The sequence below is a fragment of the Scleropages formosus genome, chromosome 8 (assembly GCF_900964775.1).
Source record: "Scleropages formosus chromosome 8, fSclFor1.1, whole genome shotgun sequence".
Lineage (NCBI taxonomy): Eukaryota > Metazoa > Chordata > Actinopteri > Osteoglossiformes > Osteoglossidae > Scleropages > Scleropages formosus.
This window is the reverse complement of record NC_041813.1, coordinates 10544581-10559350: the sequence shown is the minus strand read 5'-3', so window position 1 is coordinate 10559350 and position 14770 is coordinate 10544581. Positions and strand designations below refer to the sequence as shown.

Here is a 14770-nt window from a genome sequence, read left to right as displayed (position 1 = left end):
GCCTGTCTGTCAGAAAGTTGGTGATCCACCGACAGATGGAGGTGGGCACAGAGAGTTGGGTTAATTTGGGCAGGAGGAGGTGTGGGATGATGGTGTTGAAGGCTGAGCTGAAGTCCACGAACAGGATTCTCGCATAAGTCCCTGGTTTGTCCAGATGTTGCAGAATGTAGTGCAGTCCCATGTTGACTGCATCATCCACAGACCTGTTTGCTCGGTAAGCAAACTGCAGGGGGTCCAGCAAGGGTCCAGTGATGTCCTTCAGGTAGTCCAACACCAGTTTTTCAAGTGACTTCATGACCACAGACGTTAAGGTGACAGGTCTGTAGTCATTAAGTCCTGTGATTTTGGGTTTCTTTGGGATGGGGATGATGGTGGAGCGTTTGAAGCAGGAAGGAACTTCGCACATCTCCAGTGATCTGTTGAAGATCTTTGTGAAGATAGGGGCCAGCTGGTCAGCACAGGTTTTTAGGCAGGCCAGTGAGACACCGTCTGGGCCTGGTGCTTTCCTTGTCTTCTGTTTGACGAAGACCCGACGCACCTCCTCTTCACAGATCAAAGGTGCAGGAGGGGGGAAGGTGGGGGTTACTGGAGGTGTTAATTGATTCGTGGAGAGAGGGTCTGAATGGGTGTGGGGTGTGAGACAGGGTTTATCAAACCTGCAATAAAACTCATTCAAATCGTCGGCCAGTTGTTGAGTTGACACGGTGCTGGGGGGTGGTGTCTTGTAATTTGTGATGTCTTTCAGGCCTTTCCACACTGATGCAGGATCGTTGGCTGAAAACTGTTTCTTCAGCTTTTCAGAGTAGTTTCTCTTAGCCACTCTGATCTCCTTTGCCAGTGTGTTTTTGGCCTGTTTATACAAGACTCCGTCCCCGTTCTTGTAGGCGTCTTCTTTGGCCTGACAAAGCTGTCTGAGTTTTGCAGTGAACCACGGTTTGTCATTGTTGTATGTTAAATGAGTCCTGGTAGGGATGCACATATCCTCACAGAAACTGATATATGATGTTACAGAGTCTGTTAGCTCATCCAGATTGGTAGCAGCAGCCTCAAAAACACTCCAATCGGTGCACTCGAAGCAGGCTTGTAAGTCCTGCTCTGCTTCCTCAGTCCATCTTTTAACAGTCCTTATTACAGGTTTAGCTGATTTCAGTTTCTGCCTGTAGGTCGGTATAAGATGAACCGCCACTCCTCCGTGAACCGCCACCTTACCGTGGTGGAGGGGTTTGAGTGCCTGAATGAGTCCAGGAGCTATGTTGTCTGGGGCTATATGCCCCTGGTAAGGTCTCCCATGGCAGACAGGTCCTGGATGACAGACGAGACAAAGCGCGGTTCAAAAACCCCTTATGAAGGAAAAATCAAGGCTTTCGTTTACCCCGCCCGGTATGGGGTCACCGGGGCCCCACCCTGGAGCCAGGCCTGGGGGGGGGGCTCGCATGCGAGCGCCTGGTGGCCAGGTCTATGCCCACGGGGCCTGGCCGGGCTCAGCCCGAAGCCACGACGTGGAGCCGCTCTTCGGTGGGCTCACCACCTGCCGGAGAAACCGTAAGGGGCCGGTGCATTGTGATTTGGGCGGTGGTCGGGGCCGAGTGCCTGGCCGACCCAAACCTCGGGCGCCAACTCTGGTTTTTGGGACTTGGAATGTCACCTCACTGGTGGGGAAGGAGCCTGAGCTGGTGCGGGAAGTTGAGAGATACCGTCTAGATATAGTCGGGCTCACTTCCACTCACAGCTTGGGTTCTGGAACCACTCTCCTCGATCGAGGGTGGACTCTCCACTATTCTGGCGTTGCCCAAGGTGAGAGGCGGCGGGCTGGTGTGGGCTTATTAATAGCCCCCCAGTTCAGCCGCCATGTGTTGGAGTCTACCCCGGTGAATGAGAGGGTCGTCTCCCTACGCCTTCGGGTCAGGGAACGGTCTCTCACTGTCGTTTGTGCTTATGCGCCTAGCGGCAGTGTAGAGTACCCGGCCTTTTTAGAGTCCCTGGGGGGCGTGCTGGAAAGCGCTCCCACTGGAGACCCTGTCGTTCTACTGGGGGACTTTAACGCCCACGTGGGCAGCGACAGTGATACCTGGAGGGGCGTGATTGGGAGGAACGGCCTCCCTGATCTGAACCCGAGCGGTGAGTTGTTATTGGATTTCTGTGCTAGTCGCGGTTTATCCATAACGAACACCATGTTCATGCATAAGGGTGTCCACCAGTGCACTTGGCACCAGGACACCCTAGGTCGGAGGTCGATGATCGACTTTGTAGTCGTTTCTTCTGACCTTCGGCCATATGTCTTGGACACTCGGGTGAAGAGAGGGGCTGAGCTGTCAACTGATCACCACCTGGTGGTGAGTTGGATTCGATGGCAGGGGAAAAAGCTGGACAGACCTGGCAGGCCCAAACGCATAGTGAGGGTCTGTTGGGAACGTTTGGCGGAGGCCCCTGTCAGAGAGGTCTTCAACTCCTATCTCCGACAGAGCTTCAACCAGGTCCCGAGGGAGGTGAGGAACATTGAGTCTGAATGGACTATGTTCCGCGCCTCCATTGTCGGGGCGGCGGTTCGGAGCTGCGGCCATAAAGTCTCCGGCGCCTGTCGCGGCGGCAATCCCCGAACACGGTGGTGGACACCGGAAGTAAGGGATGCCGTCAAGCTGAAGAAGGAGTTCTATCGGGCCTGGCTGGCTCATGGGACTCCTGAAGCAGCTGACAGGTACCGACGGGCCAAACGGAGCGCGGCTCTGGCAGTCGCCGCGGCAAAAACTCGGGCTTGGGAGGAGTTCGGTGAAGCCATGGAGGAAGACTTTCGGTCGGCCTCAAAGAGATTCTGGCAAACCGTCCGGCGACTCAGAGGGGGGAAGCAGTGTTCCTCCAACACTGTTTACAGTGGAAGTGCTGCGCTACTGACCTCAGCTGAGGATGTTCTCGGGCGGTGGAAGGAGTACTTTGAGGATCTCCTCAATCCCTCCGACACGCCTTCCGTAGAGGAAGCTGAGGCTGGGGACTCGGAGGGGGACTCGTCCATTACCCTGGCTGAAGTTGCTGAGGTAGTCAAAAAACTCCTCGGTGGCAAGGCTCCAGGGGTGGATGAGATCCGCCCCGAGTTTCTCAAGTCTCTGGATGTTGTGGGGCTGTCTTGGCTGACACGCCTCTGCAGCATCGCGTGGAGTTCGGGAACGGTGCCTCTGGACTGGCAGACCGGGGTGGTGGTCCCTCTTTATAAGAAGGGGGACCGGAGATTGTGTTCCAACTACAGGGGGATCACACTCCTTAGCCTCCCTGGGAAAGTCTATGCCAGGGTACTGGAAAGGAGAATCCGACCGATAGTCGAACCTCGGATTCAGGAGGAGCAATGCGGTTTTCGCCCTGGCCGTGGAACACTGGACCAGCTCTATATCCTCACTAGGGTGCTGGAGGGTTCGTGGGAGTTTGCCCAACCAGTCCATATGTGTTTGTGGACCTGGAGAAGGCATTCAACCGTGTCCCCCGTGGCATCCTGTGGGGGGTACTTTGGGATTATGGGGTTCGGAGCTCGTTGCTACGGGCTGTTCGTTCCCTGTATGACCGGAGCAGGAGCTTGGTTCGCATTGCCGGCAGTAAGTCAGACCTGTTCCCGGTGCATGTTGGACTCCGCCAGGGCTGCCCTTTGTCACCGATTCTGTTCATTATCTTTATGGACAGAATTTCTAGGCGCAGTCAGGGAACGGAGAGTGTCTGTTTTGGTGGCCGCGAGATCTCGTCTCTGCTTTTTGCGGACGATGTGGTCCTGTTGGCTTCATCAAGTCAAGACTTGCAGCGTGCACTGGGGAGGTTTGCAGCCGAGTGCGAAGCGGCGGGGATGAGAATCAGCACCTCCAAATCCGAGGCCATGGTTCTCAGTCGGAAAAAGGTGGATTGCCCCCTCCGGGTTAGGGGGGAGTTGCTCCCTCAAGTGGAGGAGTTTAAGTATCTCGGGGTCTTGTTCACGAGTGAGGGAAAAATGGAGCGGCAGGTTGACAGACGGATCGGTGCGGCGTCCGCAGTAATGCGGTCATTGTACCGGTCTGTTGTGATGAAGAGGGAGCTGAGTCGTAAGGCGAAGCTCTCAATTTACCGGTCGATCTACGTTTCTACCCTCACTTATGGTCATGAACTCTGGATCATGACCGAAAGAATGAGATCGCGGATACAAGCGGCAGAAATGAGTTTCCTCCGCAGAGTGGCTGGGCGCACCCTTAGGGATAGGGTGAGGAGCTCAGTCACCCGGGAGGAGCTCGGAGTAGAGCCGCTGCTCCTCCGCATCGAGAAGAGCCAGTTGAGGTGGCTCGGGCATCTGTTCCGGATGCCTCCTGGACGCCTCCCTGGGGAGGTGTTCCGGGCTTGTCCCACTGGGAGGAGGCCTCGGGGCAGACCCAGGACACGTTGGAGAGACTATGTCTCCCGGCTGGCCTGGGAACGCCTTGGGGTTCCCCCAGAGGAACTGGAGGAGGTGTGCGGGGAGAGGGAAGTCTGAAGGACTCTGCTCGGACTGCTGCCCCCGCGACCCGGCCCCGGATAAAAGCGGAGGAAGATGGATGGATGGCAGTGATCAAAGAGCCCCAAAGCTTCCCGTGGAACAGAGTGATATGCATCCTTTACTGTGGTGTAGCAGTGGTCTAGTATATTACTGTCTCTGCTGGGACATGTAATATGCTGTCTGTATTTTGGCAGTTCACGGGAGAGATTTGCTTTATTAAAGTCCCCGAGAATGATTATAACAGAGTCCGGGTGTTGTTGCTCTGTGTCTGTGATCTGGTCGCCCAGCTGTTTCAGCGCTGCGTTCACGCACGCTTGCGGTGGAATGTAAACACTTACGAGGATGAACGAGGAAAACTCCCGCGGCAAGTAGAAAGGCTTGCAGTTGATGAAGAGCACTTCTAGGTCGGGACAGCACATCTTCTTCAACGCTGTTATATCTGTACACCACCTTTCGTTGATGTAGAAGAATGTGCCACCGCCACGTGATTTCCCCGCTGATTCCGCGTCACGATCCGCTCTGCACAGCTGGAAGCCCGGCAGATGTAGCGCGCTGTCCGGGATGGCTTCATTCAGCCAGGTTTCCGTGAAACACAGAGCAGCAGAGTTTAAAAAGTCCTTGTTTCTTTGGGACAGGAGGAAAAGTTCGTCCATTTTGTTGGGTAAGGAGCGGAGGTTCGCCAGATGGATACTAGGCAGTGCTGTTCTAAAGCCGCGCTTTCGGAGCTTTACTAGCGCGCCGGCTTGCTTTCCACGCTTGAGCGTCTTGGAGCGCTTGAGCAGCACCGCTGCACCTCCGACTACAATGTCCAGCAAAACGTCAGAATAGTCGAAAACCGGTAAAATGTTGGGTGGTGTGTATTGCCGAATGTTTAGCAGTTCTTCCCTGGTAAAACTGATTGTCGGAGTATAATTAAAGACAGGGCAAACTAACAAAAACAGTAAAACAATTGTGGAGCTCCACACCGAGGCGGCCGTTCGCGGCGCCATCATGCATAGTTCTTTCATGGAGTCTGAATGGACCCTGTTAAAACCCTCCATTGCGGAAGCAGCCAGGCACAGCCAAAAGCTTGTTGGTGCCAGTCACAATGGCAACTCAAGAACCCAATGGTGGACACTGGTTGTGAGAGAAGCTGAAGAAGGCAACCTTTAGGGCCTGGTTGGCTCTGGGGACTCCTGACTCAGCAGATAGGTACCGGCAGGTAAAAAAGGTGGCAGCGGCTGTGGTTGCAGAAGTAAAATCCGGAGCAGGAGAGGAGTTTGAAGAGGCTATGGAAAATGACTTTCAGTCGGCTTCAAGAAGTTCTGGAGAACCATCCGGCAGCTCAGGAGGGGTCACAGGAGTTTTGCTCAAGGTGTCTTAGCAAAGGTGGAGAAACTCTGACCTCAAATGAGGACATTGTCGGGAGGTGGAAGGAGCACTTTGAGGAACTCCTACTCCCTTAGAGGAGTAAGGCCAGAGGCTTCTGGGGTATCAGAGTCAAGTTCCCTGGTGGAAGTCACTGAGGTAGTTGGGAAAGCTCCACAGTGGCAAAGTACCAGGGTTGGAAGAGATATGCTTGGAACTGCTTAAGGCCCTGGATGTTGTGGGGCTGTCATGGCTGACATGCCTCTGCAATGTTGCATGGACCTCGGGGACAGTGTCTTTGATTGGCAAACTGGGGTACTGATCCCTATCTTTAAGAAAGGGAACCGGAGAGTGTGTGCCACCTATTGGGGTATCGCACTTCTCAGCCTGCCTGGGAAAGTCTATACGAGGGTACTGGAAAGGAGGCTTTGGCTAGTATTTGAAGCTTAGGCTGAAGAGGAAGAATGCAGATTCATTCCATCCTGGCCATGGAACAGTGGACCAGCTTTTTACCCTCTCACAGATAATTGAGGGGGCATGGGAGTTCGCTAATCCAGTCTATATGTGTTTTGTGGACTTGGAGAAGGCCTGTGACTGTTTTCCCCAAGAAATTCTGTGGGAGGTGCTTTGGGAGTATGGGGTGCCAGGGCTACTAATGTGGGCCATTCAGTCTCTTTACATACAGAGCGAGAGCTGTGTCTGCATACTCGACATTAAGTTAAGCCCGTTCATTGTGGGTGTTGGACTCTGCTAAGGTTGTGCCTTGTCCCCACTCCTGTTTATGGCTTTCATGGACAGGATAGTAAGTCGCAGCTAAGATCACGAGGGCATTCTATGTGGGGGCAGGAAGGTGATGTCTCTGCTTTTTGCGGAGGTTGTTGTCCTTTTGGCACCGTCACATTGGATGCCTCCAGCACACACACTGGAACAGTTTACAGCTAAGTGTGCAGCGGTTGGTATGAGGATAAGCACTTTCAAGTCTGAGCCCATGGTTCTATCATGGAAAATGATAGCATACCACCTTCAGGTAAGGGGAGAGAATTTGCCCCAGGTGGAGGAGTTTAATTATCTTCGGGTTTTATTCACAAGTGAGGAGAGAAGGGGGCGTGAGATTGGCTGCAGACTGGGAGCAGCGGCTGCAGTAATGCGGTTGACTGTAGTGGTGAAGGAGTAGCTGACTCATAAGGCAAAGCTCTCTATTTACCGGTCAGTCTACGTCCCCACCCTCACGTATGGTCATGAACTCTGGGTAATGACTGAAAGAATAAGGTCGCAGATAGAAGCGGTTGAAATGAGTTTTCTCTGCAAGGTGGTTGAACTCACTCTCTGTGACAGGGTGAGGAGTTCAGCCATCCAGGAGGAACTCAGAGTAGAACTGCTACTCCACCACATTGAGAGGAGAAAATGGATGGATGGAAAAATGAGTGAACCTTTTGTGGATTAAGAACACAATATGCATTTTTGCATTTAAATTAATGGTAATTAAGAGTTTATTTTAAAAGAATTAACTTTAGGAATATGTAACTCATTATGCAAATACAGCATGAACTTTTTTGTGGAGGTGAAACCAATATTTCTTCCTCTGTCCCTGAATTTTCTGTTTCAGGCCAAGAGGAGGCCAGTTGTGTTCCACGTCCACAGTGCCCTAGTGAGTGCACCTGTTTGGAGACAGTGGTGCGTTGCAGTAACAAGCACTTGCGAGCCCTGCCCAAGGGCATTCCCCGCAACGTCACTGAGCTGTGAGTCCATCCTTAGACTGCAACACCAAGAGTTTGCTCCAGAATGTACAATGGCACAGACAACCACTGCACATAAAGAGTACTAGAAGATAATAGAAGATCTTCAATAATATGCTGAAGTGTTTCTGGATATTCTAGACACACATTTAGGACAGTATGATTCAGACACACATGTAGGACTGAGTCTCCTCCTCCTTTCAAGCTTCTTTACTAGCATACAGTCGCCTCAATCCACCATAGACCCATTTCTATTTCTCATCAGGTACCTGGATGGTAATCATTTCAGTACGGTGCCAAAGGAGCTGTCCACTTTCCGATATCTTCAGCTTGTGTATGTACCTTGACAGTCAAGTTGTTTTATTAATTCACTAGTCCATAAACAAAAATTTGCCCCGAAAGTTTTCATCCCATATTTGTCATTTCAGAGACCTGAGCAACAACAAAATCAGTTCCCTGACCAACACTTCCTTTGCTAACATGAGCCAGCTCACCACATTGTAAGTGGAATCACACGTCCTAGAAAGAGCTTCATTGAAAGCCAGTGTAACTGAAAGCAGTAGAAGTGCCATACCTAATACATCTTTGTCCTTTTGTCAGGATCCTCAGCTACAACTCCCTTCGATGTATCCCCGCCCTAGCATTTGGAGGACTAAAATCCTTGAGGCTGCTGTAAGACCTGTCTTGCCCTCTCCTGTTCTCCTTCCAGTTTTCTGTATGATCCACACACAATGGTCTTCCAGACAAGCCTACTGAACTTATGGATATCCTCCTGCTTTGTTTTGAACACAAGAGACCAACATCTTAAAATACATTCCAAATGAAATGTTTGCTGCAACCTTCTAAGTAATTGTAGCTATAGTACTGTGTTTTATCTGCAGCATTACATTATGGTGCAGTTTCAGTTTCATAAGTGCCTATCTTGGTTCACGCTAGGTTCCCATGGTTATAAGTTCCCCAAGCTGTGGTGGATGTGTAGCTGCGTAAGAGCGAAACACATCTGTTTAGAATGACGGAATGTCCAAGGAGTAGCTGGAGTACTGTGTCTCAAGGAAAAAGGAAAAAGTGTTTAAATGAAATGATGGAGTAATTCCAAACTATTCCAAATGGTTGTTATTAGCCTTGTTTGTCGTTGTCATTGTGCCACAGAGTTGGAATGCTATGTGCAGCAGGTAGCAGGGTCAAGCACTCTAGCTGTATGTGCTCAGGTGGACACTGTTAGTATCCAGTGCCATATCCATTTCAGCATATTCAAAAATGTCAGGAGGTGTCACATAGCTCTCCATACAGGCATACTTGCTTGGCATGTATATGTTTTACTGGTAATATAATAAAACTATGATGAATTTTTAATGATAATTAAGACATACATTTCCCCTAAACTTTAATCTTCATGAAGAAGTTATAGTACTCCATAACTCATTCATAACCTTATGACACTTTTACAGGTTCTCACTAATCACATGGCAGTCTGGGCCACTCAATTATTTCTGAAAGCAGTTAGCATTAGGAGTTATAATGGAAACTTTGATCTCCTCACTTTTTGTATGGAATATCAAAGTCTTTGGGTGGAACATTAATGCTCCGTTTCTAAAACAGCCACTAATGTGAGAAGCAAAATTGTTAATGGTTAAGTTTTAGCTGTGGTGTAATAATTTGTTGGATATTTGGGAGACCATAAAATGTTAGCAGTAGTACTCAATATGTATGCATAAATGTTGTTTGAGACACACTAGTCTAACTAAACATTGTAGGGACACCCACCTTGTGACACGTAAAACTGACAATTGAAGAGGATATGACATTACAAAAACTACATTTAACTTCACAATGCCTAATAAACTGTTATTTATTAAATATACTATAATTATTTTGACCTTTCTGAAAAGAGAACTGAAATAACATTTAAACAAATTTAATGACTGCTGTTAATCATGAATTTTTATTTAAGGAACAATTTATTAATTGGTCATTTGAACAAAGAAAGTGATGACTGTGGCAATGCGTGCATTGCTTACACTATAACTGTTGTCCCAGCTGGCCTATGTTCCAGTGGCAGAGGGGTGGGGTTGGTGCTTTTGCACCTGAGTGCAGTGATTCCCACCAGAGACTGCAGTCTAAGATAAACAGCTCTTCTCCAGTGCAAGTTATATCCTACTACGTAAGATATTATTCTGTCCATCCTCTTGCATTGGTGCCTGACTGGCAATGTAATAGGATGGCTAACAACCCCTGAGGCCCAAAGTGCAGGAGTTATGAGATCCCTGCTCTATTACTAAGGCTGTAACATTTTTTTTGCTTCTTAAAAAACCATAGTGCATGTGTTTGAATCCCAGTGACTTAATGTTGCTGGGCAACAAGCAAGTCCTCATCAGAGGCATATTCAGCAAGCAAAATGCTGCTCAGAGTGCTTTCTTTTAGCTTTTCAGGGTTTCTAAACTGGAATTTCTTAACTGAAACACACACACACACGTTGTCTGAAACTGCCGGTCCCAAGCGGGGTCACGGTGAGCCGGAGCCTAACCTGGCAACACAGGGCGCAAGGCTGGAGGGGACACACCCAGGAACCCCAAGCAGGACTTGAATAGCAGACCCACCAGAGAGTAGGCCCTGGCCAAGCCCGCTGCGCCATGACGCCTCCCAACTGAAACATACACTTTAATAAATGTGTAACCTGCTAATGGATAAGTTACATCATGAATTCCATCCTTTGTTCCCTTTGATGAAGGTCTCTACATGGCAATGACATTTCTGAGCTGCCTGATGGGATCTTCAGGGATGTTGCCTCTCTCTCGCACTTGTAAGTACACTTATAGACCACTATTCTGGTCCCTGGGTCATGTTTCATAGTCAGCAAAGTGCAAAATCCCAATTGATCTTACAGGCTGAGAGTGTCTGGTGAACGCAATCGTTTCGACTTATGTCAGACTTTTGTGGGCTTAGGTGTTATTTGAGCCCATTTTCCCAGGATCGATGGCTGTATTGATGAAAGGTGGGAGGGCCATCAGCACACAGCCTGCGGTGATTATAGGACTGAGAATTCTTTTTCTCAGTCTCACTTAATGGACTGGTTTTGGAAGATGACATTTGTTTGTCCAAGTATTGAAATAGGACTGATCACAGGACACATCTCAAATCTGTGTTCATAACATGAACAAGTACAAAATTGAAGTGGCTAAGGATCTTCAGCATATTTTCAGTTCTATATTAATGTTTTTAGTTATTATACTGCACATGTTTACTGAAGATTGGCCTACAGAAATAGTTTGGATAAGTGGTTATCAGTAGGTGACTTCTAAAAGTCCCTCTTGTGAATTGTTCACAAAAACCGTAAACTGAAATATGGATTTTCTATAATAAGTCTGTCTTTCATTGACTTTTATTATAAAACCGCTAGTACTGAATACTTACTTAATACTTGGACAGGACCAGTATATATACATTTGTGTGTGTTTATGTATATACGGTTCACCTATAGTGTGTGAGTGACTGAGAGAATGTGTTTCACTGATGTATAGATGAGTGACCTATTGTAAGTAGTGTATCTAGCAGTGTAAGTCATCTTGGTGAATAAGGTGTGTGGGCTGATAACACTATATAGAGTTGCTTTGGAGAAAAGTGTCTGCTAAATATGCAAATGTATGTATTTATATATATAGCACTGTGCAAAAGTCTTAGGCACTTAGATGTTTCACAAAAATATTTGTTTTAGGCAGTTATTTAATGTCTTCTGCATCAGTGTCAATGGGAAAGAGCATATTTTAGATTTCCAAGAATTCCTTTTGTAAAAAGTTACAGTATTACAGTAAGGGTTTTGCATGTCATTAAAGAAAGAAAGTAAACACACACACACACACACACATACACACACACACACACACACACACTGTCTGAAACTGATGAACATCGGTGCATCAAGTGGAAGGTAAGAAATTAGATTTACTTAAGAGTCACATGCCTGCAGCCACGTCTCTTTCTCTTAATGTAGTGCACAAATTGTATTTTTGCTGAGATGTAGGTCGCTTTGGAGAAAAGCGTCTGCTAAATGAGTAAATGTAAACCACTTATCCCAAGTGGGCTCACAGAGCCTATTCCAGCAGTGAGGGACACCAGTCCATCCCAGGACACCCTAAACAGGCCTTGAACCCCAGACCTGCTAGAGAGCAGGACCCAGACAAGCCCCATGCGCCACCACACCACTGCATCCCCTTTGACAGAATATGTTTAAGAAATTTAAAATGAAGATTTGAAGGACATCTACTGGTGAAGTTGAATGTTACAACAAATGAAAACAACATTGACTACACTTCCTTGTGAATAAAACATTTTTGATATATTGATATTTATATTTTGAAACATAAAAAGCACATTGAAAAATTTTCATAAAATAGCATTAAAGAGAGCTACAGCTTACAATGCAGGTTTCCCTGACCTTACCAAGTTAATGTCTTCCTTAAAACCCTTTCATGAAGTGAATTCTAATAACTCCAAGATGTAATTGCCATCAGTTTCAATGGTAAACATTTTGATGCATTCTCCGACCCCCAAAGTTACACCTAATTATGACAAACTATCACCAAATCCAATTAAAATGTAGTTAACATTAGTTAACAGGATAACAAGGCACTTTCCTTTCATGAATTACTCTACAATACTGTATGAAAAAATACCTGGCTCGTTAAGCTCTTTCGTCATGTCAGCTCTGTGCAATGTTGGTTTCCTCTGGGTGCCCCAGTGTGCCCCACTGTCCAAAAACATAGGTATGTTTTAGTTGAATTGGCGATTTAAATTTCCAAGGAGCATGAGAGTGTGTGTGTGTGTGTGTGTGTGTGTATGTGTGTTTGTGTTACAGCACATGTAAAGCCCAAAACTGAGTCTAACCCTGTCACCACATAGACCTTGTAAGATATGCTATAATCAACTTAACATATAACATTAGATATGTTTGTAAAATAGGATGTACTGTAATTACACTCCCTGTCTGAAACCACTTGTCCCGAGTTGGGTCGCGATGAGTCGGAGCCTAACCCAGCAACACAGGGCGCAAGGCTGGAGGGGTGAGGAGACACGCCCAGGATGGGACACCAGTCCGTTGCAAAGCACCCCAAGCAGGACTCGAACCCCAGACCTGCTTGAGAGCGGGACCCACTGTGCCACCACACCCCCCATTTTAATTACAAATTTTTAAAAAAAAATCCAGTATACAAAAACAAATACTGTAAATCCCCCTCCCTGTGTTTTCCTGTGTTACCATATGTTTCCTCCTACAGTCCAAAGGGTGTCTTTCAGGTTAAATAGTGATTCTGCATAGTCCATAATGTGTGTGTGACTGTTACAATGCCGTATAGATGGATGAATGTACTGCAGGAAGTTAACTGCAGTGTAACACTGTAAGTTACCTTGGATAAAGATCTCTGCTAAATACTAGTTATATTTTGCTAAATAGTACATAATAATTGTATTTCACTTTGGAGAAATGCTAAATGAATAGATCTGAATGTTGTACATTGCTCAGTTGTCAGGAGGTGCATGAAATTAAAATGTGGTCAGCAAGAACACAAAGCCTCCTAAACTGGAGGGTATTAAATGAAATGCTTGTAAAGTCCAATTCTCCTAACTTGAATGAGCATATCTAGGGGGTTGACTGTATGCATGCAAAAATTTTGCATGATTCTAATACCAGCACTGGAAAGTTAGTACAGGTGCAAAATATAAACATTAAAGCTTTCTGTGTGGTACGAAGGATTTGTGTGTTTTTCAGAAACTGGTTTTCTGTGCCAGTGTGCCCAATGCTCTGTGCTCTGTTCCCTCCTGACTCTCCATGCCATGTTACAGGGCCATTGGGGCAAACCCACTGTACTGCGACTGTCATCTGCGCTGGTTGTCTGACTGGGTGAAGACCGGCTACAAGGAACCCGGCATCGCACGCTGCATTGGGCCTCCAGCAATGGAGGGCAAACTGCTGTTGACGACACCTGCCCAAAAGTTTGAGTGCCATGGTGAGACCTAGAGGGTTTGAATGAGGTCCAGCATTTCTTGCTCCTCCTCAGAACATGTAGAAGATTAAAAGGAGCACCTCACAATATTCTCAGCAGCCTGATGTCTGTGGTTTTCCTGTATTCAGGTGGTGTTGACCCTGCCATTCAGGCCAAGTGCAGCCCTTGTTTGTCTAACCCCTGCCAGAATCAAGGCACCTGTCAGAGTGACCCAGTGGACATCTACAAGTGTACCTGTCCCACAGGGTACAAGGTGAGACTTTAAGCTACATCTTTGTCAGTGAGGTGCACTGTTCTCTTGTCATGGTTTAGCTCATCTCGCATTTTTATTGCTTTCATTTCAGGGCAAGAACTGTGAGAAGGTACTCAATGCCTGTGTTTCTAATCCTTGTGCCAATGGCGCCACTTGCCAGCCAAGCAATGAGGACAGTGATGTCTTTAGGTTAGTGTTTGCAGGGCATGCTGGGAGTGACAGGAAAATGCACTTTATCAGTGGGATAAACAATCAATTGACAATTTCTGCCATGACAGTTTCATTTTGATAGGGTAAATTAAAACATATCTGTCTTCCCTTCACTTCTCTCCAGTTGCTTTTGTCCCCCGGGCTTTGATGGCCCCACCTGCCATACCAACATAGACGAATGCCAGGACAACAACTGTGAGAATGGCGCTAGTTGTGTGGATGGCTTGAACAACTACACATGCCTGTGTGGCCCTTTCTACACTGGTATGGCTGTACTTTGGCTTCAACTCTCTTGCCTTGCAGGTTTTTATATGTCATACTGGGTATAAACATTTACCAAAGGACACCACTTTCATATGTCAGACACATAAATATGCTTGTTATGTCACCTGTTATAGATACTGTATTTTAAAAGGGACAGCTGATAGTGTAGTGGTTAGTGCTACTGCCTTTAGATCCAGAGGTTGCAGGTTTGATTTTCACAGCTTGCAGTAATACCCTTGAGCAAGGTACTTACCCTAAATTGCTCCAGTAAAATTACCCAGCTGTATAAATGGGCAAATAATTGTAACCTAAACAGTGTAAGTCACTTTGGAGAAAATTGTCAGCTAAATGAGTATAAATAAATGTAAAAGCATTGGTTTATTCAGAATAACCACAGCTGGGGGGAAGGTTCTTGCATACAAATACAGTGAGCATGTTCTAAGACTATAAAATGAAGCTTATCAATGTGAATCATTGACTTTATTAG

The 14770-nt window shown here is 47.1% G+C and overlaps 1 protein-coding gene across 1 annotated transcript in view; it reads left to right on the top strand.

Moving 5' to 3' along the window:
* Positions 1 to 14770, top strand: part of slit1a (slit homolog 1a (Drosophila)) — a 121232-nt gene that overhangs the window by 92537 nt on the left and 13925 nt on the right. The window contains exons 21-29 of the mRNA XM_018766017.2: positions 7431 to 7563; positions 7826 to 7894; positions 7989 to 8060; positions 8161 to 8232; positions 10289 to 10360; positions 13396 to 13559; positions 13685 to 13809; positions 13901 to 13998; positions 14144 to 14283. Of these exons, the coding sequence (XP_018621533.1) occupies positions 7431 to 7563; positions 7826 to 7894; positions 7989 to 8060; positions 8161 to 8232; positions 10289 to 10360; positions 13396 to 13559; positions 13685 to 13809; positions 13901 to 13998; positions 14144 to 14283 (945 nt within the window). The remainder of the gene's footprint in view (positions 1 to 7430; positions 7564 to 7825; positions 7895 to 7988; positions 8061 to 8160; positions 8233 to 10288; positions 10361 to 13395; positions 13560 to 13684; positions 13810 to 13900; positions 13999 to 14143; positions 14284 to 14770) is intronic.